This window comes from Cervus elaphus, chromosome 22, assembly GCF_910594005.1.
Source record: "Cervus elaphus chromosome 22, mCerEla1.1, whole genome shotgun sequence".
In the NCBI taxonomy this organism is placed as follows: domain Eukaryota; kingdom Metazoa; phylum Chordata; class Mammalia; order Artiodactyla; family Cervidae; genus Cervus; species Cervus elaphus.
In genome coordinates, this window is record NC_057836.1 from 47,923,616 (window position 1) to 47,948,477 (window position 24,862).

Here is a 24,862-nt window from a genome sequence, read left to right on the forward strand (position 1 = left end):
TCCAAAATTGAATCCAAAGCAACAGGTTCTGCAAACTCAGTACATCTAACCTCGGGCTTCAGGACGCAGGAATTATGAGGCCTGGAGGTCTGCCTCCGAGATGGCCGGGTACCACCCAGGGCTGTGTCTCTCCCTACTTTTCAGTCCTCCCCACGACTGTTTCCTCTGCAGGGTTCCTCATTTCCTCATTATGGATAAGCGTTTACTGCGTCCCTGTTGGTCCCACTCTAATTGCTGAGAATGCACATATGAGCACTGAGTTGTACTCAGGCTGGCAGTCCACTGGGACCTGGGCACACCCCATCTCAAACTCCTGATTTGCCACGCACATGTCTGCTCTCTCGCCTGACTATAGTTCCTAAACATAGGGACCGCATCTCCCCTGTGGCCTCCACAGTTCCTGGCAGAGTGCTGCATGCAAGGAGGTGCTTACAGAGTGATGGACCAGCTGCCAAGCTGTTCGGGGTAGAGGCCCAGTCCTCTGTGCCAAGGCACCCAAACTGGCTCCTGCTTAGAAGCAACACAGCCCATGTCCCAGGGCACCTAGAATCCCGAAATGCCTGAGCCAGGAGGGCTCCACCCCACACTGTTAACAGATGGCAAAACTCAGCCCAGGAAAGGGGGCAGTTCTAACGCAAGTGAGCCAAGTGGAGGGATGGAGCTGAGACTAGGCGGCGGCCTCCCTAGGTTTCTAATCTGATGTGCTTTTTCTGAAGGCATGCTTCCTGCATGTGTTTCCTAATGTTAATGTGCTCACAAATATGCTCAGTTATATGAATATGCTTCGTAGATGATACTAACTACTGGGATGGGAGAAGACAATTAAACCCAAGCAAACAGGGAAAGAGGGTGCAGTTCCTACTTTGGCTTGAGGTTCCTTTGATGTAAGTTCAATGTAAAGTTTTGAGAGGTCAAACCTAAGTTGTAACCTTAGTGACTGCATAAATGTAGGCATTATTTAATCCTAAAAAGTCAAACCCCAGAAGAGCCCGTAGAGACCATCTAGTCAACATTCCTACCTGCCCCCATTTTATAGACAGAAAGACTGAGGCCCAGGGAGGGCCAGTGACTTAGCCAATAGCTCATAGTAACTAGATAACAGGACTGTCTGCTGTCTGGTTTCAGAGCCCAGCTTCTTAACAGCTGCCTCTGAGGGACTCCACCTGCCCTGGCTCTGGGATGAAACAGCCACCACCAACACCACCCTTCCCTTTCTGCTGCCTCATCTACGCCCTCTCCTGCCAGGAAGAGGGGCTGTGGGTGGGGCTCAGACACCAAGCTAACACACTCGAAGTCCAATTCCACTTGCCTCCACTGGCCAAGACTCTCTGACAGAAACCTTGCCCCCCGCCCACCCCCAAACCCTCTTGGAGCCTGGGGTCGGGCTATCACTCACCTTCATCTGCTTGATGGTGTAGACCAGCGTGCCAAAGGGCCCCTCCTTCACCAGCTTCTTCCCTACCACCTTGGCCCGGATCACTGGAGAAAAAGGCAAGACAAACAGGGAGGTTAGGGAGGCCTGAACCATATGAGGGACCACATCTCAGGGCTGGCATCCAGCTGCGGTGTGCCTGGAATTGCTTTCTTAGTAACAGTGAGGCAACTAGAATAGATGATTGTGTTTATAAGAGCAAGAATTCAGATAAGAAACCCTGGGATGGGGGGAGTAGGAGGCAGGGAAAAGCAGAAGAGAGAAAAGGAAAGCAGACATCTTTGGAGCTAATTTCCCTAAATGTTTATAATTGCTGTTCAGAAATTTCAGGCTGCAGTCATCTCTGGAGGAGTGACTCTGTGGTTTCACCATAATCCAAAATCTTCTCCTCTCAGTGCCTCCTGCCCTCTCTTCATTGCACCTCTGATAATCCCATGGTCTCCCAGACCCCTTTCTGAGCTCTTCCTCATTTGGGACTTTTCCTTTGCATGCCTACGTTTTGCCAGATCCTCGTACATCCACAGGGTTGTGATGCACCCCAGTTTCCCTTCATGCCCCACGTGGCACTGTGATAGGGCTCTTGGTACCCAGCAGTTAGATCGCATGGGATGCAATAGACAGCAGCTCAGTTTTAAGGTGTGGTAGAGGAAGAAGCAGTTGGGAGCAAGAGCTTAGGAGCCAACTGAACTTTCCCAATCCCAGCCCTGTTCTTTAGGGTTATTATGATTGTGGACAAGTAACTTTGTTTCTGGCCTCCAACTTCTTCTATAAAACAGGATAATAATGTTACCAGTTACCTGAATTGATTAGGCAAGTAATGCATGTGAAACTCTTGGCACTATATCTTGGACAGAGTGTATATTAGGTAAATGTTATTACTGTCATCATTATTATCATCATCACTGGCAAAATGAAATAGGCTGACCATGAAAGGATTGTTACTGGAAAAAAAATAGCTCCCATTTATCACACACCTACTATCTGCAAAAGTACATTTTACTTATTTACTCTTCACAACTGCCTTACAAGGTCAGTATTAGCATCCACATTCCACAGATACAGAAACTGGGAGAAATGTAACAACCTCCTCTTTCTGAGCCTCAATTTTCTTATCTGTAAAGAGAATGTACCACCTGTCAGGGAATGAGGATTGGGAATTGGAACGAGAATTAAACAAAACATCTTACGAAATTTATTATTACAACATCTGGTTGAAGGGAGTTGCTCAGTAAATATTAGTTGATTATGAATATAAAAAGAATTAGAGAGAGCCAGTATGACAAAGACTAAGAGAGGCATTTAGTATATGCAGTAAGAACACAGAGAAGAGAGGGATTGTCTTGGAGATTGTAAGAGGCTTCTTTTTTCTATAGTATGTGAAGAGGAAACACCCAACAGTTGTCTTCAAATAGATTTTACAGATGGAACTCGGAAACAGCAAAGAAGTTGCATTCATTGACTCAGCCGAAGAAAAAATTGTCTAATAACAAAAACTAGCAACAAAGTCAGGGAGATCGAGGTGATGCCATCAGAGGGGCAGAGAGTGTCTCCATCAAAGGGAGCTGGATGCTCTCATTGAATTAGCTGCTCAGTCATGTTTGACTCTGTGCAACCCCACAGACTGTAGCCTCTCAGGCTCCTCCGTCCATGGGATTTTCTAGGCAAGAATACTGGAGTGGGTTGCCATTTCCTGCTCCAGGGGATCTTCCTGACCCAGGGATCGAACCTGGGGCTCCTGTGTTGCAGGCAGACTCTTTACCGTCTGAGCTACCAGGGAAGGACCTTAACCAGAATGGAATGGATTTTGCATTATAGTAGCCATGTTTGAATTACAGATTGAACTCTTTCAGTGCTAGGATCTTATCACTCTTTTTTACTTCAGGTTGCACTTAGCCCAAAAAAGAGTAGGTGCTCAATAAATGTTTGTCAAATAGGTTACCCTTTATACACACACACACACACAGACACACACACACACAGAGACAGACACACACACACACACACACACACACACACCTGCCTATTCTGGTAAATCTGTCATCCTTCCCCAGTTTGGATGTCCCACTGCGTTTCTCAATTCATCGTCTATTCCCTACTCCAGCTGATTCCTATCCTGTTTCTCCCCACATGAGCTTAGAGTCTACTCTTGTAGTCAGACATGAAGTCAGGCCCCAGATGAATCAAGGGCCCCTCCAAACCTTAGCTGCCAGGGATGGCAAAACATGGAACCTATTGGCAAGTTTAGCAATTTAGGCAAGGCAGCTCAGTGTGAAAGAGGCAAGTGATTGTTTTCAAGTATGCTGTAAAAAAAAGAGAGCTTGGCAAGATCCCAGGCCAAGCTCCCTAAAGATTCTGCCTCCATCTTTGTGTCCAACTTTGAAACAGCATCCTTGGCAGGAAGCCATCCTCCCAGAGGCCCCAGGGACTATTTCCTCTACATTAACTCCCACAGGCAGGTTGTAACAGCTTAACTGTTGGGCAGAAGGCATCTTTGCCAGGACTTTCCTATTGATTCTTCCTGAATTGATTTGGCTCCATCGTCTGCTGCTTCATTAATACAGAAGGTAAACGAAGGAGTGAGACCTTGGCTTGGGAGGGAAAAAAGCAGAAGGGATTCCTTTAAGTAGTAACGTCTGTGCTTTCCTGGCTCAAAAATGACTTGCATTCGTTTAGACATGACATGTCATAAGCAGACCTGTTCTATAAAGCTGGCTACTTCTGGAAGTTTCTGCATGCACAGGGAGCCAGTTCCTTCCTTACCCTGACATGGTCCGAGCTTAGAATAGTTCAAGGGAAAGTAAGTTTCTGTAATCAGGAAGCCACTTTGAGTTTGTGCTCCATAATTGAGCTCCATTATGTCCAGCCTCAGGCAAATTCTTGTGTCCCCAGAGCTCCTGCTTCCTAAATCTCTCTGTCTTGGCCCAGTGCCCCTCATGTGGCTCATAAGTGATGTGCTTATTACTAGTGAAGAGCAGCATGACATAGTATTAAAGAGCCTGGTCTCTGGAACCTGACTGCCTGGGTCTGAATCCCAGCCCTGATGCCGTGGGACCTTAGGAAAGTTACTAAGCCTCTCTGTGCCTTTGTTTCCTAATCTGTGACAATATTTCATAAAGTTGCTGTGAAGGTTAAGTAGTACAAACACCAGGGACAGTGTGTGGCTCATCCCAAACCCTATGTGTTTGCCGTCACCATTATTAGTATTTCTGCCACTACCATGACTTCTGTTATGTGTCCATCCTGAGCATCTTTAGGCTTCTAACATGCACTGTAAGCTGAGGCCTGGGGCTTCTCCTTAGGACGAGGAGAAAGACAAGCTCATCAAAATACTTTAGTCTTGTAAAATTTCATTGAGAGGTGGGGGAACAGAGGTGGTCAGAACAAACTTACAAGGTGTTTTTAAGCCTGGGGCACCCACTCTATCACAGGTGCCTATCTCATCTCATCATCCATATATAACCCAAGAGGGACCTGCCAGGACCAAACAAGATCCCATGGTCCTGGTCCAGAAAGACTGAGGCAGGGATGACCCAGCACAGAGGCCACACCAAGTGTTTTCTGTACAAAAACAAAATTGCATTAAACTGAACTGAAATAACATTCTGCTCTCACAAATAGATCTGCAGAGTCCATCCAAAGTAAAATCACTGGCCAACCCCAAATCCGCCTGTTTGGTCGGTGAATTAATATGTCTTTATTTGCTTCGGTTTTTCCTCTGCAATTCAAATTGTGTGCTATTTTGTACTTTCCTGTTTGGCAGTCAGGATGCCCCCAAGGCATTTGCTGGCCCGGGGACCAGAGTGGACAGGGGAGGTACAGGGAGGTCACGGTTCAGCAACAACAGAAAACAGTTTCCAAACTTGAAGTTGGCAGAACGTCTGACCATTCCCACCACCTTGATGTGGCGGCTGGAAGCCAGCTGCACAGATGGGCTTGGCTGGACACACAGGTTTTCTTTATTCTCTTCCATGCTGGACAGCAGCCCCCACATTGTCTCCCCAGTGTCCTCCACCAACTGAACCTACATGGGCTCTGAACTGGATAGGCGTCCGCGAAAATGGGTTGGGTACTGTTGGAAGTGGCAACAGGAAATAGAAGTCCCATTTCCCACCTCCAGCAAGTACCTTCTAGCAGGAAGACAAAGTTTAGAATTTCATGGCTAGCACCAGTCAGAGAAGTGGGAGTGAGGTGAGCCTGAAATCTCAGTCTTGGGGGCCTTTTTTTTTTTACTCCTGGGTTTCTGAATGTATGGAGTTCAAAAGAAATATTTTAACTCAAAAGCAGATAAGAAATTGACCAGGCTCTATGTACTTATACAATTGGCATATAGATATTTAAATGTATGTGCTTGTGAGTGCTTAGTCTCTTTGCAACCCCATGGACTATAGCCCACCAGCTCCTCTGTCCATGGGATTTTCAGGCAAGAATACTAGAGTGGGTTGTCACCATTTCCTGCTCCAGGGAATCTTCCTGACCCAGGAATCGAACTCATGTTTCTTGTGTCTCCTGCATTGTAGGTGGATTCTTTTATCCACTGAGCCACTGGGGAAGCCCAAATGTATGTGGGGCCCTCAGGAAATATCATACATCTTAGGATCCAGGTACAAACATGGATCTCTATAGAATTATCTTTATTTCCTTTAAATAATTTTTTTATTTATTGGAGGAGGAATAATAAGCCCTTACAAAAACAAGCAAAACAAGGCACATTCCTTCCAGAAATAATTGTATGCTGCCTGCCCCCACCCATCCATGGTAATATAGACCACAAGCAGCATAAATTTTAAGCGAAAACCAATTTTGATGCCAACAGGGTTCTGCTTCCAATGCAGCTTACTGGTGTGTCCCGAAAGTGCACATCTGCTGTTCATCAGCATATTCAGAGATTCAAAAAAGGGCCATGAGCTGGCCCTACCTCTCATCCTCTCCTTCCACCTCCTAGCCAACCATCTTCAATCAAATCCAGACCTTTCTGCTCCAAACTGTTTGGAATTTGGCTTATTTTGAGAGCAAGGATCCTTTACCTGAATTAATGTATACCAAAGGAAGACCTTAGATTCTGCCTATCTTTTAGTATCCTGTCAAGAGCAGTACAGAGCCTCTCCGTGATGTAGGAGTTGATTCAGCCATCTCGTGGTCTAGTGGGTGAGATACTACCTCGGACACACACACACACACACACACACACACACACACTGCACACGCACACACACACTGCACACGCACACACACACACTGCACACACACACACACACACACTGCACACGCACACACACACTGCACACGCACGCACACACACACTGCACACACACACACACACACACACACACACACACACACACACACACACACACACACACACACACTGCCCCATACCTGTCTCTCAAAGGCCCTTTTGCTGGCTTAATGGTCAGTCGTTAGGACAACAGCGAGAATAACTAAGGCACACCTGGCCAGAAGACAGTATGAACTCCTCCAAAAGCAGAAATAACTATTAATGTCAACCCCAGAGAAAGGCTGTCCTGACAGCAGCAGGCAGGATCTAGGTAGGTACAGAAGCCTGGACCCTGGGATCACCCATCTCTTGGGTCTGGACTTAAAGGAAGAGAGGGGTCTGGGAGTTCTAAAATGATGCCCACTCCCATGGAAGCACTCTAGAAATCAGGAAGGGGAGATGTCTGCAATCCAGCTTGTTTAATGGTCACCTGATGTTTATTTGCCAGTTGTCATTCTCAACAGGGTGACAAAGGAAAGGTCGTTTCTGAGGTCAGAGTACTCACAATAAAGCCAATAAGCAAGAGATTCTATAGCCCACCTGGCTCAGCCACCAAGCAGTTCTCACTTCCTATGCATCATGGACAGCCTGCATTTCAGCCTCTGCAAGTAGGGCAGTATCAGGCTCTCTCACTTGTCCAGCTGCCTTTCCATTAATTAACCCTCAGTTCCGTGCCTTGCTTTGCATCCCATCAGTAAGTCTAGAGAAGAGGGAAGGAACTAGAATGCATTGGTGACAACTACCACGCATGGAACCCCTCTGATGTGCCAAGCAGTATGTACATGTTATCTCACTCTATCCTCATGGCAGCCCTATGAGGTGACTATTATGGTCCCCATCTTCCAACTATGGAAAAGAAAATCAGATACCCTGAGAACAGTTTTGTGTCCAGTGGGGGAAAAAAATTGGTAGGCCCCCAAGAAAGCAGACTGGCTCCAAATTTTTCTGTGAGATTTGTACTGACTGCAAAAGAGTTTGTACTTTTTCTGCACCTCCCCCCGCCCCACTGTCAGTGCTGCTAAGAATCAGAGAAGACTGTCTCTAGGAGGAAGAACCCCTTTATAATCCCCTCTGACCCCTACATCCTCTTGACTACCCACTCCCCTTTCCAATCTCTGGCACACATGTCCTCTGATTAGTAACAGGAATCCACAAGTAATCACCATCAGCAATATAACAGGGTGTCATCTGTTTAGCACCCTGTGCTCCCCAGCAAGGCTTTCAGGGAAGAAGAAAAAAAACTTAAAAACCACAGAACCTAATGATCCATGAGGTTTCGCACAACACTATGAGCCTGAGGTTAATCAGAGTGATTAATTAGGTGAGGCAATGCACATGTAAAGAGGCACTTTGTAACCCTGAAGCTGAATAGATGATATATGGCCGTGTTGCTGGTGGTGAGTGCTTGTAGGTTCTCAGATGTACTAACCAGAGGGAGACAACCAGGGACCCAAAAGATTCCTATAATTCAGCCTTTCCTCATCTACTGAGGGTCTTTAGCATCCACCTCCTGTGGCCTTTTCAAGCACCTCTTCAATGATCTACTGCCTCTTTGGGGACACTTTGATGACATTTTGATGATGTCCGTGTTTGAGGAAAGGGCCTTAGGAATTAAGGGTGGGAGGCAGAGGCCTACGGGGTCCACCCTAACCGAATCCTTCTGGTTCCCTGTCTGTTTGTCATGACCACCCCAAACCCCAAAAGCCCCTCTGGAAAAACTCAGAAGCTGAAAGGTCAGATCTGGAAAACCCTATGGAAGTGACCATGATACACTGGAATGAACATGCATGGAGCACATGGGACCTGGATGAAGTCGTTGCCCTATTTCCGTGTGACCTTGGGCAGGACACTTCCTATCCAAGCTTATAAATTGGTGTGATGATTACCAAGCTCAAAAGGTTCTTAGGATGACCTCATGCCCCTCCCCAACTCTACCAAAACTGCTCTCTCCCATGACCTGCATGGTACTCAGTCCAGCAGAGGGTTCTTCACCCTCCTCTTACTCACATGCAGCCTGTGCTATTCATACCAGCTGTACAGATGACAGCCCCCACATTTTTGCGTCCTCCAACCCAGAACTCCCGTGACCTTTGACTTACATATCCAAGAGTCTACATTTATATACCTGGAAGTCTAAGACAACATCTCAGATTCAACCCAACCAAAGCTGAGCTCCTGTTAACAGCCCCCACCCACACCTTGGCCTCCCATCGGCTTCCCCGACTCAGGAAATGGCAACGGGCTCCACACCAGCACACCACCTCCTTCCTACTTTCCTTCGCGCCAAACAAGCCACCCTTTCCAGGCCTTTGCCTTTGCAGCCCCGCTGCTGGAGCACTTTTCCTTCAGTAACCACATGACCCCCTCCTTCACCTGGTCAGGAGGCCTCCCCTGACCCCCTCCATTCCTCCCCAGGCATTCCCTACATCTGCCGGCCAGCCTCAACACACCAGCCACCATCTGCCGTGTTATAGAGACCTTGTGTGTTCATTGATTGTCTCTCCCCACTAGAATGTAAGCCTCACGAGCAAGCAGGTCTTTGTTCTATAACTACTGTAGCCCAAGCAACCAGAAGAGAGCCTGGCGGATAGTAGGCCCCCAATATGTACTTGCTGAGCACATGAAGCTAAAAGTGCCACCCACGTGGAGGACAATTTGAAAAAGAAAAAAAAAAAAAAAGCTCCTCTGAGCAAGTTCTGGCAAATGACCAAGTCTTTCTGAGACTTATTCTATCAAAAGGGGCTAATGGCAGGTCCCAGTTCACAGGGTCAGATAAACATCTGTCCAGTGATAGTTTATTGTACTAAGTTCACAAGGATCTGGAGATAAATGAAGCCCTGGAGGAACTTGGAACAGAGTTACTGTGAAATAGGAAAGGCAGGAAAGGAAACAAGTGAATGGTATTCAAACCTGGCAAACACAGCCAGGATGCCACAAAGAGGGGCAAAGCCTGTCCCAGGGAAGGGTGTCAGAAGCTCCCCAGAGGTGGCTTCTGATTTGGGTCTTAGCTCATCCTGGTGAAGAGACTCAGTTTGCTTTATCTGAATTCAGAGGAAGTATAATAGAAACCCGGACCAGACTTGGTGGGGAGAGCCTAAGGAAAACAGCTGGGAGTGAGCAGAGTCCCACCTTTCCGGGAAGAAGGCCCTGGAGAACTTGAGGGGTGCGGGCAGGCAGGGCAGGCTGTGTGGAAAAGAATGCTCCTCAGAGACGTCTCACAAATAGGCTTTTCCTGCATCCTGTCCTGGCCCCTCGAGGGCACTTCTCTCTGTCTGTTTCAAAGGCCCTTTTTGTTGATGTCAAAGCCAAGGCCAGACTGTTAAGATGCACTCCCAATCAAGATAGGGAGTCTCCAGTTCAAAGCCTGTCCTGACTAACTCTTTCCTTTAAGTAAAAATATTAATCTTGGTTTTATTTAAGCAGGTTTTTTTTTGGCAAGAAATAAACCCCTGCAGCTAAAAATAAACCCGAATACACACACACACACTCAGAAAAATCTGGAGGGCTGCAAATCATTTCAACCCAAGTTTCCATCTCAGGGAAAGCTATTAAAACCCAGAGGATATTAAAACCTCTTTCTGCACAGATTCTTGTTTCTCAGTGCGTTCCTGTGTTCTGAGGTCCGCCCCCCCGCCCCGCCCCCCGGCAAGGCTGTCCTGGGGATGCCCTGTCCTGGGACTCTTGGCAAGGGGCGGAGGGGGCTGGCAGGGTCCTAGCTCTCCTCACCTTGTAAGCACTGGATTTCTGCATGAGCAGGCCAGGAAACACAAAGGGGCCCCTGCTGACGTCTGTTGTATGTGAGATGAAGGGGCCAGAGGAGGGAGGAAAGGAACACAGTCCCAGAAAGGTCAAGTTGCCTGGAATTTAGAAGTTATTGCAAAGGGAACACAAACAAAATCTGCATCTCACTCCTGCTTTTGTGTTTCAAATGGTGACCTCAATTTTAAACTTCTAAAAGGCAAAATTAAAGAGTCACTACCTGGGCACATGCCTCGACGTGGTATTAAGATATGTCATTTCTAATCCAGCTACTTGTAAAGTCAGCTACTCTCAATTTCTTCTAGTGGCCATGGCCAACTTGGGGGAAAGATAAGGGTCATTTGGCCCAGGAAGAGCAAAGTCCCACGACTGGCTGGTCCTTGAATTCAGGGCTTGATGACCAGCTCTGACAGGAGATGGTGTTTGTGTGATCTGGGATTTCTAGGAGGCCAGTAAGGCAGCTGCCCTAAAGTCCTCACCAAGCACAATTAGACTCACAGAGGCTTTTGCTCTGAGAGTGCAATCAGGAAAGGAGTATCAATATCCCAAAGCACAGAAAGTGGGCAAGGTTGGTCCTTCGCCCACAGCCCCCCCTCATTCTCCCAAGAACAAATAGCAGCAACAATCCCATCCTAAGGCTTCCTGGTTTCCCAGCACCGACAGGACTATTTTGAGGAGCTCAACGATGTATATACTGCTTCCAGAGCTGGGACCCTCCCTCAAGACCTGCCCCCCACAGCCTCCATCACCCCCCATTGCATGTGCCCCACTACACTGGCCTGTCCTGGAATGCCCCTTGTCTCTGTGAGGATGACTTTCTCCCTGGGCATCTGTCCGCACAATCTTCCTTCCTGCACAACCCACCGAGCTGAAATGCCACCTCCTCCTGGAAGCCTTCTGTCCATCCCAGGCCACACTGGTCCCTCTTATCTTCTGCTCAGCTTCATTTCTTCCCACACAGACTTCTTAGTAATCAGTTTCTTGGTGCTCACTGGCCTGAGTTATTAAACAGTGGGGGCTGCATCTGGGGCTCCAGCACTGAGTACAGTGCCCAGAATGTGGCAGGGGTCCCCCAAGAATGTTTGTTGACTGAAGGAATGGATGACGCTGCAGGAGGGAATCAAAGGTAATACAATAAAGGGAGACAGGGATGGTTTCCTGTTTAGGCTGTGGGGCTGGAGGTTCCAGAGTCCCAACGCCTAAGGGTCACCCAGATAAGAGGGGTGCAGGGAAGAGTGTGATCTGAAAAGCCAGAATGAGACCCTGATCCCAAAATACTGAAGATTCGCATCCAAAGAGGTGGGTTACAGGGTCTTGATACAAGAGACACCAGTTAACACGTCTCTGGAGAGGGTCAGCACCCAAACTCCACCCACAGATGACAAACCCAAGACGCGGCATCCTAACGGAGGTCAGTGGTACCCACCCCTCCTCCTCTGTCCCCCTTCTCTCTCCTCCTCCTCTTCCTTTCGCATGAGTGACTGGAATGAATTCATTCACTCATGCTATTCATTCAGGTGTATTTGAGGGACTACATGCCTCAGGTCCTGTGCTGTGCCTTGGGGTTCTGCAGTCAGCAGGTGGAGGAAGCCCCCATGTCAGGGAAGCTTATTTCTGTCTTGTGAGATGAGCCAGGTGGTCCTAGTCAGAGAGCCACGGGGGCGTGCAGCAGACACCCCCGGCCAAGCGAGGCATACTTCCCATGCTTGGGGTGCTGACAGTCCCCTCCTGACCATGCTTTGCAGAGCGATTCTAATCATGCTTGGTGAACACTTGGAGGTAGTTGACTCACTGGCCTCCTAGAAACCCAGATCATGCTAGCACCACCTCCCTTTGAAGATGGTCCTCCCTCCCCAAGTGAGTCAGCCCTGCATCCAGCCCTCGTGGTGCTATGAATATGTCTATGGAAGGCATCCTGCCTGAGCTGGGATCTAAGAAAAAATCACCACAAGGCAGCCAAGAGAAAGGAAAGGAAAAGGTCTTCAGGTAGAGGTGGAACCAGAGGCAAAGGCCTGGAGGCAGGAGAGCCCAGCCCATTAGAGTGACAGAAAGCAGAGTGTGCGACAAGGGGCAAGGGACAGTGAAATCCAAGAGGTAGGCAGGGATGCTTGGCTTGTGGGGGAAGGGTGCCTTGCTCCAAAACATGGCAATGTCATTTCTCAGATGGATTTTCACTCTTTGAGGGCAGTGATGAAGACTTATCACTTTGTCCTGCCAGCAGACCTCATGATAACATGGGCCTAAATGAGTAGGTACCAGAGCCTCAAGAAAGACCTAGAAACAAGACCAAGCCTTGCTTGCCCCCACCAAGCATCAGACTCACCAGTGAGCCCATTCCAGTTCACATCCTATCTGTGATCTTCAAAGTTAAGATTTAATGACTCTGTCTGCCCCACACCCTCCTCTCCAGCCCATTAACCTCTTCCGGGAGTTTTCCAGGGTGTTTTGTCAGGCTCAGCTCCAGTGTGTCCCAGAGTCCAGAGTGCACACCAACCTCTGGAAGGTTCTATCCCACTCAGTTCAGAGGTGCTGACCTGCTCACTGTCATGCAGGCACATGGGTGAGGGGTGCTCAGAACACCCTCCACCCACCAAGTACTCCAGCCTTCCCCAGGGGCCCATGGGAAACTTTATCCCACACAAGAGGCTACCAGAATAGCAGCCTGGTCTTCAGCTATGGCCCCTTTGAAGCAATGCCCAGAAAAATACCGTGCCGACGAATGGTTCTCAGAACTTGGCACTCTCAGGTCAGGTCACTTTGTGAGACCAGAACAGCTGGCAACATCTCAGGAGTCGTCTACAGTATTTATCTCACTTTTCTGCTAATTGGGATGTGTTTGCTCGGAGAGCTGGGCGACTCCACGTTAGGTCCTGGAGCAAGAAAGCCCAGGGGCCTCCCAGACCTGCAGAAGACTCTTTGCAGACAGCGAATCTGCCCCCAAAATGCATCAGAGATGGGTAGACGACTTTGTTGTGGTTTCAACAAACTGCACTATCTGCTCTCTGCTCCATCTCCGGGGACTGTTCAGCACAGATGCCAAGAAGGCCCTGGTGCTTTTTTTTTTTTTTTTTGGCCCTGGTGCTTTTATACCTTACTGGTTGAGTAGCTTGTAACACAGTCAAGGCTCCTCCCTCCTCTCTTCAGCTTCCATAACTTCAGCCAGGAAGCTTGCGGACACCAAATGGACACAGCTTGGACGGTGGCTCTGAAAGCAGGTGTTCCCTTGCCCCCACTCTCTCAGAACCTTTCCCCCTCACCCTCAGCTCACCACAGAACCCGGGTGGTGGACCCTCAGACCAAAACAGGTGTGAGAAGGACTGGGCTATACCTCTTCACGCTGAAACACAGTGATCAGGGACAGCTAACGCTGAGGGCGCGGGAAAATGGCCAGAGATAAGATCTAAGTGCCTTTTAAGGAGGCCAATCTCAGTTTTAAGAAAAGTAGAGAATGCTAACTGCTGCCCTCTTTGGTCAAAGTGGGTAACAGCAGAATTACACAGGCCACCCTTGGTAGTTTTGAACAACCTGCCCTGGCCTAACGGTGTGATTGGGAGGGGTGTCGGCGGTAAAGAATAAGACCACCTACCCTTTGAAGAGTGCCTGAGCCTCTTGTTCATTCAATAAGTATTTCTTGAGTGAGTACAACTTGCCAGGCATTGTGTCCCGGGTGGAAACACATAGGAAATAAAACCTTACAAATGTTATATCTAATCCTTAAAACTAACTTGCAAGATACACAGTATGATTTCTACTGGGTCAATAAAGAAAACGTGACTCAGGAGAGATAAGAAATTTTTCAGAGGTCGTATAGCTAGGAATTCCACATATACCTGACAGAAAAGTTCAGTCATCTTCCTACAACCTGACATTGTACAAATCTGGACATTCACCCAGGAAGTCAAACGCATCAGAAACGCAGAGAAAGTGAAAATCCTTAAGGCTGAATTATCAGAGGAGAACTTATATATAAGACAAGATGCTGAGAACTTTGAGGTGGGGTTAACTTCCCAAAACAGAATTAACTTCCTAAAGCCTTGTGGTTTGGGGGACAGGAGCACTGTTTTGAGGACTAGGAAGAGTGGGAAGGAAGAACAAGCAAACTTTTCTGGATACCTTATCGATAGCCCTGGACTAACCCTGCTCAGCTGCAAGGCCTCGGGTAGTGTCATTCCCTCTGCATAAGACCTTCTGCTTCCCTTTATCTAAAACTCCTATCCATCGTTTATATTTCAACTATATTTCAACTCAAAGAGCACTCTCTTGGAGAAAGCTTTCCCTAACCCCTCCCCCAACATCAGACCAAAACAGGACTCCTGTTACACTTATCATAGTCCCTGGTTTCTGAGTGTATGTTTGTGCATTCATTTGAATAATGTGTCTTTCTGCTCCTTCCTCCCCCACCTCACTAAGTTGTGCTGGGACCATGCCCTGTTTGGCTCACCATTCTATCCCCAACATCTCACACCATGCCTGGAACATAGTAGGTGCTCAGTGGGTAGTTGCTGGGTGAATAGGTGCTTGCATCTAGTCCTCGTTCCCACTAACCTTCCTCTGCTCCACAGCCATCCCACCCCTATAACTGGCTGTAACTTCCCAAAGTCAGTTCCTCTACCAGGAGCTGACCAAGAAGAATGTTTGGTTTTAATAATGGGAAGAGAAGAAGGAGGGTGTTCCAGGCAGGGGGACTGCATGGGCAAGGGCATGGAGGTCACATTGAGCCTGAAGTGTCAGAGGTCCCATGGCTAAGGGACCATGACGACCTGGCTGGAAAGAAGCAGAGGGGTCCCCATTAGCTCATTCCAGCCCCAGCAAATGTCAGGGTCTCTGGGTGACAGGAGCTTGAACACAGGACTTCTCAGGACTGTCCACAAACTGGGCCTGTAGACAATGATGCTGCTTCTCTGCGCACAGGTCCTTGGTCCCCTGACCACTCCGCCCCCAGTCCTGTCTCGGTAACCTTACACTTACTGTATTTAAGCATATGGGTGTGTCCTGGAGAAAGGGTTTCTGAACCCAGCCCAACTCTTCCAAGCTGGGCCAGATACATAACTCTCTGAGCCTCAGTTTCCTCATTCTGAAGAAAGGTGAATAGCACATTTGTGAGGGTGAAAAATAATAAAGATAGAAGCCACCTGGCATAAGTTTTCCAAATAAAGCCAAGTCCGCCTCTTCCCCCACACCCTCACTTCCTGAAGTGCAGGCTCATTCCCTCCCAGCAGAGTTGCCTGTGGACCAAGTGGGACTGATGAGTGATAGAAACATAGAGAAGCCCATAGGCACTTTCTAGATCTTCTGCAGGTCCCTATCCAGCTGCCAGAATGGCTCCCTACACCAGACCAGACCAGTCATGTTTTCTGGTTCTGTGGACCACCCAGAACGCACCTCTCCTGATGGAGCATCTGTGTTTTCCAAAAGAGGGCTGGCCCAATAAACAGTGCATGTGCTGGATCACAGCCAGCCCTGCTGCTGGATGCTGGATGATCACAGAGTACCCCCATAAAGTGACCTCCCCCACTCCCTCTGCCGTACATCTGAGGGTGGCCAGGGCTTTGCAGCCATGACATGGCACTCAGAACTTCCTACTCAATCTGTCCATGGGCAACTCATACTAAAATGTTGGCTGAGATAGTCCCTGGAGCACATCCCCAACCAGTGCCTGCAGATGTTGCCACCTGGAATGACACAGAGCAAATAGGGACACGTTTTCCTTGATATGCCCGTGCTTTTGCAGAATAAGTAATAGGAGTCTCAGAGATGAACATGTTTGCCAGACACTGCCATAAAAAACAGCAGAATGGTCATTGGAGGCAGTGCCCAGCTTTCCCTATAGATAAGAATACTGTTGTCATCAATTATAACACTAATTATAATACTGCCATTAATTATAGTAAATGCCATCATCCATCAAGCACTTGCTATGCACATTTCATACTCAATATTTGGATTATTCCATTTGAGCTCCATTAGGACTCAGTAAAGCAAGTGCTATCATTAGCCCCATCTTGTAGAAACTGAGGCTTGTGGAGAATGAGTAGGAAGTTATGGACAAAGCATGCCAGTCCAGGCAGCCTGAGTCTGGAGCTGCTGTTTTCCACCACTGGTTCATAACTCCCTTCTAGAAGCACGTGTGTGGCTGAGGTGTTAGGGGGACAGACATATTTCTTAGGCCACAGACTCTAGATTGGTGGGACCTTCACAGTTACTCATCCTATCATCCCAGGGTTAGTCTGGCAACTGTGTAACATCGCTGACCTAGGTTCCATGTTGAGCCATTTCTTGACTGTTCTCAAATTCTCTTTTACACTGCCTCTCTGTGGCTTCCTCCAACTAGCTGACATTTTGGGTTTACACAAACCAAGACATCTGAAGAGCATGGTCATGTGCCCTACATAGTCTCCAAGATAAGGATTTTCCTGGATTTTGATGGTTTTTCTCCAACTATGACATGATTCCAAGTCTCCTTCTCCACCTCACTTGGGGCCTTGAGCTCCCCAATCGAGTTAGTGGAGGATGAATGTAGATTTCCCAGGGGCTGCTGATTAGTGTTCAAAGTCAAGAGAGACCTCACCCTCCCTACTCTGCATGCTGTTCCTGATAGATCTACTTTGGTAAAGAATCTGCCTGCGAATGCAGGAGATGCAGGTTCAATCTCTGGGTCAAGAAGATCCCCTGGAGAAGGAAATGGCAACCCACTCCAACATGGACAGAGGAGCCTGGTGGGCTACAGTCCATAGGGTCACCAAAAGTCAGATATGACTTGGTGACTGAGCACACACAAATAAAGAACTCTACTTATTCTACTAACTGTGCTTTTTTGGTATGGAAGTAAAGAAATTTGGGAGGGTGGGGAGTCTCATTACATAGAAAGTATCAAGTAGTAGAAAAAGCCCTGGGCCAGGAGTTGGGAGATGGACTCTCTTTCTGGTTCTTCCACACATGTGCTCTGTGAGTTTGATGAATCACTTTCTTCTCTGACAGTGCTAGTTTTTTATTCTGAAAATAAAGGGCTTGGATTATTATAATAAAGGGCTCTGCATGTATTATAGGGCCCCTCACAACTTAAAGGGCTAAGGTTATTTTTCCATCACTTTATATCTCTAATTCATTTCCCCTGGGTTCTACTCTGTCCATTGGTAATGGGCCAGGACGTCATGCTCTCCCTGTTTACTGGGTCTATAAGCATACTTCTGAAGAGTTGATTAAACCTGAGTAAGTAATTAGGATGCTTTAGGTGACTCTTCTGGAGTTGTCGTAAAAGTCCTTCTTAACCCGTTATTGCCTGGATGATTTGCAGTTGCCAAAACTGGCGACTGCAGCTTGGACAGAGGTGGCTCCTAAGTCACCCACCCAGTCCATCAACTGCACAATCTGAGTCACCCTCACCAATCTGTTTTCTTTATGAGCCATTATCTTATTTTTTGTAGTAACATACTATTTTCCAGGCTGACAGTCCAGTAAAGAGTTTATTTCCAAGAATGTCAACAAACCTGGGATAATTTCAGTGGTTAAAGTAATTATGGGAGCACTGTACATTAATGCCAGGTCAGGCCTCCTGCTCGAGTGGCCCCATATCTACCTACAGAAGGATTCTAAAAATGCTGAGAAGAAGGCTTCTGCCTTTAACCTGGCAATTGTATATTAATCCAAGGTAAATAAAAATGAGTCCAGGATAGCATCTCCATGGGGACTATGCTCTAATGACCTCACATGTACTAACTGGGGATATGCCACATCCATGAAGATAAAACTCAGTCACCCTTGCCATCCTGATTTAGTTTCACAGAAGCTAAGATAGTGATCTAATAGACGTGTGGATTCTCTAGCCCACTCCTGTGTTCTGAGTAACCTTAAACAACTCACCTCTCCTCTGGGTCCCTCTAGTTCTCCTATAGAGTGTGATGGGGCACCATCTGCCCCTATTCTCCCTGAATGGCTTATTTAAGATGCTTCTTGAGCTGCCCAGAAAAGCTGTTTTTAAAATAAGAGGGAGTCTCTTTTCTACCCAACCCTACTGAACCCTAACCCCTTCCTGAAGGGTGTACTGTGAGGCATAGAAGCCTGCCACCTTGATCTCAACTTCAACCTCAATCCAACCTGAACCCAGCCAAGCTCCATCCTAGCCCCAGAGGTTTCTATTTCTGAAACAGAAGGAATATTCAATATTTTTCACTCTGTCAGTATTTTCACCTTCATCTCTGTCCTCCTCCCTCCCGCTCCCATGCCCCTGGTTGCGGGGAGGGGTGGAGGGGGGTAGGGAGAGGTTTTTTTAAAGACCAAACAAAAACAAAACCCTGTCCAGGCAAAGGCCAACAGATCATGATGTTCTGGGCGGATTTTGCTACGTGCCAGCAAAGACCATCAGCAAGATCTACAGGAAACACCTTGCAGAATCCACTGGGAGAAGCAGAGGCCACCAAGTGCAAGGCAGATACACTCCAGTCCGTGTGACTGGCTCTTGAAGCTGGGGTACGGGAAATGGCTGTGGGACTCCAGTTCCTCATGGGGGCAAACACGTAACTGTGGCAGGGGTGCTGGCAGATCCCTCTGATATTTTCAACTGGGATTTTAATTTGCGTATCTTGTCCCAACTGCCTGTGCATGATCTGTGCAGAGGGGACCCAATAAAAAAGGTCAAAGGCAATTTCACAAGGGTCTGTTCCAGGGTTTAGCAGAAGCTACATTTTCTGTGAAGGAGAGGCACGTCGTGCAGTGATCAAGAACATGAGGACTCCAGCAACAAAGAACCTAAGGCTGACCCTCAGTTCCAGCTTCTCCAAGCTGCAGACTCTCAGACAAATCATTTGCTTCTGCAGGTTGTCAGGATGAAGTGAGACCCTGAACATAAGGAACTCTGCATACTGCCTGGCAAGCCACAACCTTGGTAAACAATGGTGGTAATGGTTATTTCATGAGAGGCCTCCTTTCCCAAGGCAGTGAAGAGGCTGGAGGACAGCAGGAGAGAGAACAAAGCAGTTCCAAGAAGAGAGAAAAGAAAATGTAGAATACTAGCCGAGCCCCACATGGGGCATGGCGAGCTCACAGCCTAGCTGCCAGCCTTCCCTTCATGAGACGTCGGCTGCCCCACTTACTCTTGTTCAGGGCATTGTGATTTCAGGTCAGGTTGAAGCAAGGGGCAGTGACTGGTATCAGTCCAAGTGGAATGAACGCCCCACAGCCGTGCAGAGAGGCCCAGCAGGAGGCAGCGGGAGGAAGCATTGCTAGAAATGCTGATGAGTAATTAAGTCCTTCAGGGTCACATCTTGGTCCCTCTCTACCCAGAGGTGGGAGGAGTTTGGACAGGCCTGAAGTGGCCAGTCAGAGTGTGGGGGTAGCCCCCAGACCTTCCTCGCAGAGAAGCTGTGTGCATGGGAAGCCTGTCTTGCTGTGCAGAGTGAGGCCTGGGAGCCATGGAGTTGGCAGGCCTGCCTGGGCCGGGGTCAGTGGCCAGAGCCCGGCATCGTTCCGGCTGGAGGGGGAGCGGCCCGCAGCCAGCGTTCTGTGGGGAGGCCGCGCTGGAGCAAAAGGCCAGATGCAGTCCAGTTAGGGTCTGAAGGAAACCAGGGCCGTTTTTCATGAAACAGGAGGCGGGTGGCCCTGCCATGGTGGGGACACTGGACGCTGGCTAGTCGGAGCACCTAGCACTCATCAGTCATCAGGTCAAGGGGCCGCCTGAGTGTGGGTATACAGGAAATGCCGACGCTACCCCCCCCCCGCCCCCCGTCTGTGCTGTAATGAAGTGCCAATTGGGAGCCCGCTGGGCAAAGGGAACATGTCTCCACACTCCATCCGCTGTTTGGTAACAATTACTGGTATTCTTTCAGCACCACCAGGACACAGTACGCTGGAGGCAATTCTTTGAACCACTAGGCATGATCAAGAAAGGAAGGATCAGATCAAAGAGGGCACCAGTTTTAATGTTCAACACAACTCCTGGATCTCTGGCTTGGGACTGGAGTCAGCAGTGGCAGGGGCGGGGGCCCACTAAGAAGTGCTGCCCAGCTGCACTGCGCGGTTCCTTTTTTATCCCTGCCCCCTATTCAGCAGTGCACTCTGGTGTGTGGAATTGGTGCCAGCGTCAGCTGGTCCCTTGTGCCAAGTGCAAGTCCACTCCAGAGAGCAAACCAGTGGTCTCTTCTTACCCCCAAGGCAACTTCTGGGGTAGTAGGGAAGTAAGGAATGATTGGTCCCCCAAGATCCTTGTTTTTGTCCTGCCCGTTCCCTCCCTGAGGACCCCTAATAAGAGAAGGAGAGTGCATTTCCTCCTGTGACTATCCCCCACAGCTTGGCCCTAACACCCCCACCTCTGCTGGCCCCAGCACCGAATCTGGAAAGGGTCAGTGCAGTGTGCTCAGGGAGCCCAGTGCGTGTGGGAGGGTCTGCGGTGGGTGGACAATGAATCCCAGCTGGGTTGCAAAACCATGGTGCCAGCCACCTGGACCACTAACCACAGGGCAGCCACGGGCAAGTCAACCCCATCCCTGGGCCTGTTTCCCCAACTGGGAAGCAAAAGATTTTGCACAGTGGCCCTTAAAAAATCTGTGAGTCCATATGGCCCTGCCTGTGGTCTGAGAAGCTCATCTAGATGGGCGGGAGAGGCTTCTTTAGATTCTGGTCCTTCCTTCCCAGATACTCACCAGTCGGCGAGTGGCTGGATTGCTGACCTCCTTCAGAGGTTCTAATGCGGCAGCCGACAGATGGCAGAATCTCCCAGAGGCCTGTGTCTCTGAAAGATCTGTTGCTTCACATCAACATAAAAGAATGTTGTCCAAGAGGCTGTCTGCTCCTAAGTGGCCCTATGAGAACCCTCTTTCTTGAGTTTTGCCCACTCGAGGCTGGAGCACAGGCATTAAGTTGGAGTCCATCATTGGCCCTTGCTAGCTGGGTAAACTGGGGCAAGACTCTTCACTCGTCTGAGCCTCAGTTTCCTCATCTATCAAAAGAGCATTCATTCCTATATTTAACAAATATCAGGGTTGCAAGTATGTTCTAAGCACTGAACCAGACAAATGAGGTCTCTACTCTCTGGGTGCTTAAATAATGGTAGAGGAGACAAAACAATGAACAACAATCCAAGAAGATGTCAGGTATAGGACAGAAGGAGGTAGAGATTGGGAGCGGCGGGTGGTATTATAAGACAGGGAGGTCAGGCAAAGCCTCTCTGGGGAAGTGACACCCAAGCTGACACCTTCCTGATGTGCAGAAGCCAGCTTGTGAGAATCTAAGGATACTGTATTCCAGGGACAGGGGACAACAACTTCAAGGGTCATGAGACAGGGACAAATGTGGAGCCCAGAGCATTCAGAGAACAGCCAGAAGGCCAATGTAGCCACAGCAAGGCACGGGGAGACAAAGGCCAGATCCCGTAGAGCATTCTAGAACTCATTGAGTTGGGAGGCCACTGGAAGGCTTTAAGCAATGCATTACCAAGATCAGATGACATATTTAAAAGGTCAGTCTGGCGGCTTTTTGGAGAATAGAGTGGAGGGAGGACTGGAGTGAAAGCACGGGAATTAATTATAGTCATCACCACCCCTTCCCTACCCGCTTCCCAGGGTCACTTCAGGCTCCCATGAGATTCATGCTGACACCTAGAGAAGTCCAGGGGCACGAGAAGCAGCATCTATCCTCACATGTTTTAAAAGCCATTTTTACAAGTAGGAGCTTGCAGGGCCTGGCACCAACGACTTGGAACCGTGTCCCTGTATGGATTTCAAGGAAACAGGGTAGGGCGGCAGCCTCTGCCCTGCCTGAGCTAGGCAGCTGTCCGGTCCAGATGAGCTCACATGTTTAAGCCAGGAGCTTTGCGCTCAGCCCCGCCTGACTCTTTTTCCCGCTGGTGCCGGACCGGGGTAAGCTAACACCCAGCAATGGGAGAAGCTGACACTCCATGCACACTCACTCACTGAACTCCTGGCAGAAGCTCCTCTCCCCTGGCCTCACTTTCAGGACTGGGAAGGAAAGAGCAGGAAAGCTCAAGGTTTGTTCACTTAGGGATTTTTAATTTCAGAGTGGATCTCTCCTAAGGATCCTTGCAACGGTCGTGATCAGCAGAGCCCCTCCCCCGAATGTCCCAGTGCTCAGAGGAAGCGAAGAGGAGGAGAGCTTGGAGGCATCTTGGCTTCCAGCGCTCTTCCTTCTGCTGGGGTTGGGAGCGCTGCCTTGGAAGCTGGAGCTCTGGATTCAAGTCCCACCTCCACCTCTAGACTTCCTCAGGTGGAGTAAGAGAGGGAGAGTGGCAGGACCTTCTCAGGGCCGTCGTGGGGCCCAGTAGGAGAGCAGACATGAAGGAGCCGGACTCCATGCCTGCCTTCGTTCACGCACTCACAGGCCGGGCCTTCTGGGCTGAATGGTGGACACTCTGGCGCTTAGTAAATGTTTGGGGAATCTGAAGATGCATAGTAAACTGTATTACAACTAAAATGTAATAACTGTACTACAGCTAAAATGCCAGGGAATTTAGAGAGGAGAATAATCAATAAGATGACTTGTACTGAGTATACAGTTTAAAAGAAATTATGTGTTAATATCTTAGGACCTCAGTTGCCTGTCATCTGTATAGTGAGGACACTGGAATTTCCCAAGACTTTACAGCTGGAATTTGGCAAAATGAGATCAAGGTATCTTTTTCTGCTATAGCTCCTGGTCCACACATTGCCTGCAAGTTTTCTGGGGCTTTTCCCATGCTTTTTATTTTCTTATATCCTTTCTTTCTTACAGAAGTAATGCAGCTTTACTAAATTAAATTTGGGGGAAAAAAGAAGGAAACAAAAAGAAAACTATAAGGTAATTTTTAACACCTCCACTGCTGAGTTGCAACTATGCTTTATATTTATATGTTACCTTCAGTCTTTTTCCTCATATAAGCCTATGGATATAGGTTTCCTCCCCACCCCAGTCATAGAATCAAACTTGCGGGTGCTTTGAGTTTTTTTCAGTCCTAATACATCAGTCCATCTGGGTCTGCCTCATTCCTTTGAAGAGCTGTATTGTTGCAGTCGTGTAGATACTGCACTTTTATAAGCAATTCCGTGATAAACATCCTTATGTGTTTATGCTTGTGTATACATACACATATATACATATAAAGGTTTATACACACATGTAAACACATATTCACATACAGATACACATCTCAGCGTACTTACCTGATTATTTCCTCTGGATCTAGAAGTTCTCACCACTTTTTAAACACGTCATTTTGATGCTAATTCAATCCAAGTCAGCACATCTTTCCTCCTCATAAGCTAGCTACTCTGCAGACATCTAAGCCTCACAGTGAGCATAACTAGGAGCGTCAGGCACCGTTTCTCAGGTCCTCAGCTCAGTCCTACCTCCTCCCATCCTCTCTCCCGTAGCCTCCGTCTTACCTAAACCAGCCAGTAATCAAGTTGGAAGGATATCCTAAACTTCCTGAGTCCCATCCCTCTTCTGCCTCATTGGGGCAGGCCTGCTATTTCAAAGCTTTTACAAGGTTTGAGTAAACATCCCAGGACAGGCAGGGCCAGGAGAAGCCCAGCTGTTTATGTCACAAAGCCAGTGGTTAAGGCCACCACCCCAAACAAGGTTCCTTCCTGCCCCTGCCTGCCCTTTTCTACTTCTGAAAGCTCTCTGCTTGCAGTGGGCAGTTTTAGTATGCTGCATGGGTGGGCAGCATCGCTTTGGGTCAGAGTGAATGCAAACTGCCTTCTCTGTCTCCTTGCTCGGTGTCAGAAGCAAAAGAATAATGTTGAAAGGAGAGGAAACAGACCAGATCTGTTTAACTAATAAAAGTAACCTCCTTCTATATATGTACAGGAAATTTGTACCATACACACACACACCTCTAACCAATCTGAACTTGGCGATTCTGTTTGGCGTAAACCTATGCATGCATGACGTGCCAAGATGCTTCAGTTGCGTCTGACTCTTGGTGGCCCCATGGACTGTAGCCCACCAAGCTCCTCCATCCTTGAGATTCTCCAGGCAAGAATCCTGGGGTGGGTTGCCGTGCCCTCTTCCCAGGGGATCTTCCCGACCTGGGGATAGAACCTCCGTCTCTTATGTCTCCTGCATTGGCAGGTGGGTTCTTTACCACCAGTGTTGTCACCTAGGAAGCCCAACCTACGTATATTTTACTATAATATGTATTTTCCCTCAATTTTAAAAGGTCTGGCCAGTTTCTCCTGCCTCTGGTTCCCAAGTGAGCTTCAGCCAGGGTGTTGCTGTCTCAGTCCCTGTATGAACGTGTGATTGTCTTAAGCTGCGCCCCCCTTTCCTCCTCTCCAAAAACAACTGAGCTGCTGCCATAGATGTCAAGGGATCCTACTCTACATTCACCACCTGACAAGGAATTGTAGGCACACCCCGTTCCATAGGTTTGAAGATGGGGGCTCTGAGGTCAACTGACCTGCCTAAGA

At 48.4% G+C, this 24,862-nt stretch overlaps 2 protein-coding genes across 2 annotated transcripts in view; one reads left to right on the forward strand and one right to left on the reverse strand.

Moving 5' to 3' along the window:
* The window catches only part of SYN3 (synapsin III), a 459,000-nt gene that overhangs the window by 158,810 nt on the left and 275,328 nt on the right, over positions 1–24,862 (forward strand). The gene's annotated exons all lie outside the window — the stretch shown is intronic.
* TIMP3 (TIMP metallopeptidase inhibitor 3) overlaps positions 1–24,862 on the reverse strand; it is a 58,633-nt gene that overhangs the window by 11,582 nt on the left and 22,189 nt on the right. Inside the window, exon 2 of the mRNA XM_043882284.1 lies at positions 1,397–1,479. Coding sequence (XP_043738219.1) covers positions 1,397–1,479 — 83 coding nt within the window. The remainder of the gene's footprint in view (positions 1–1,396; positions 1,480–24,862) is intronic.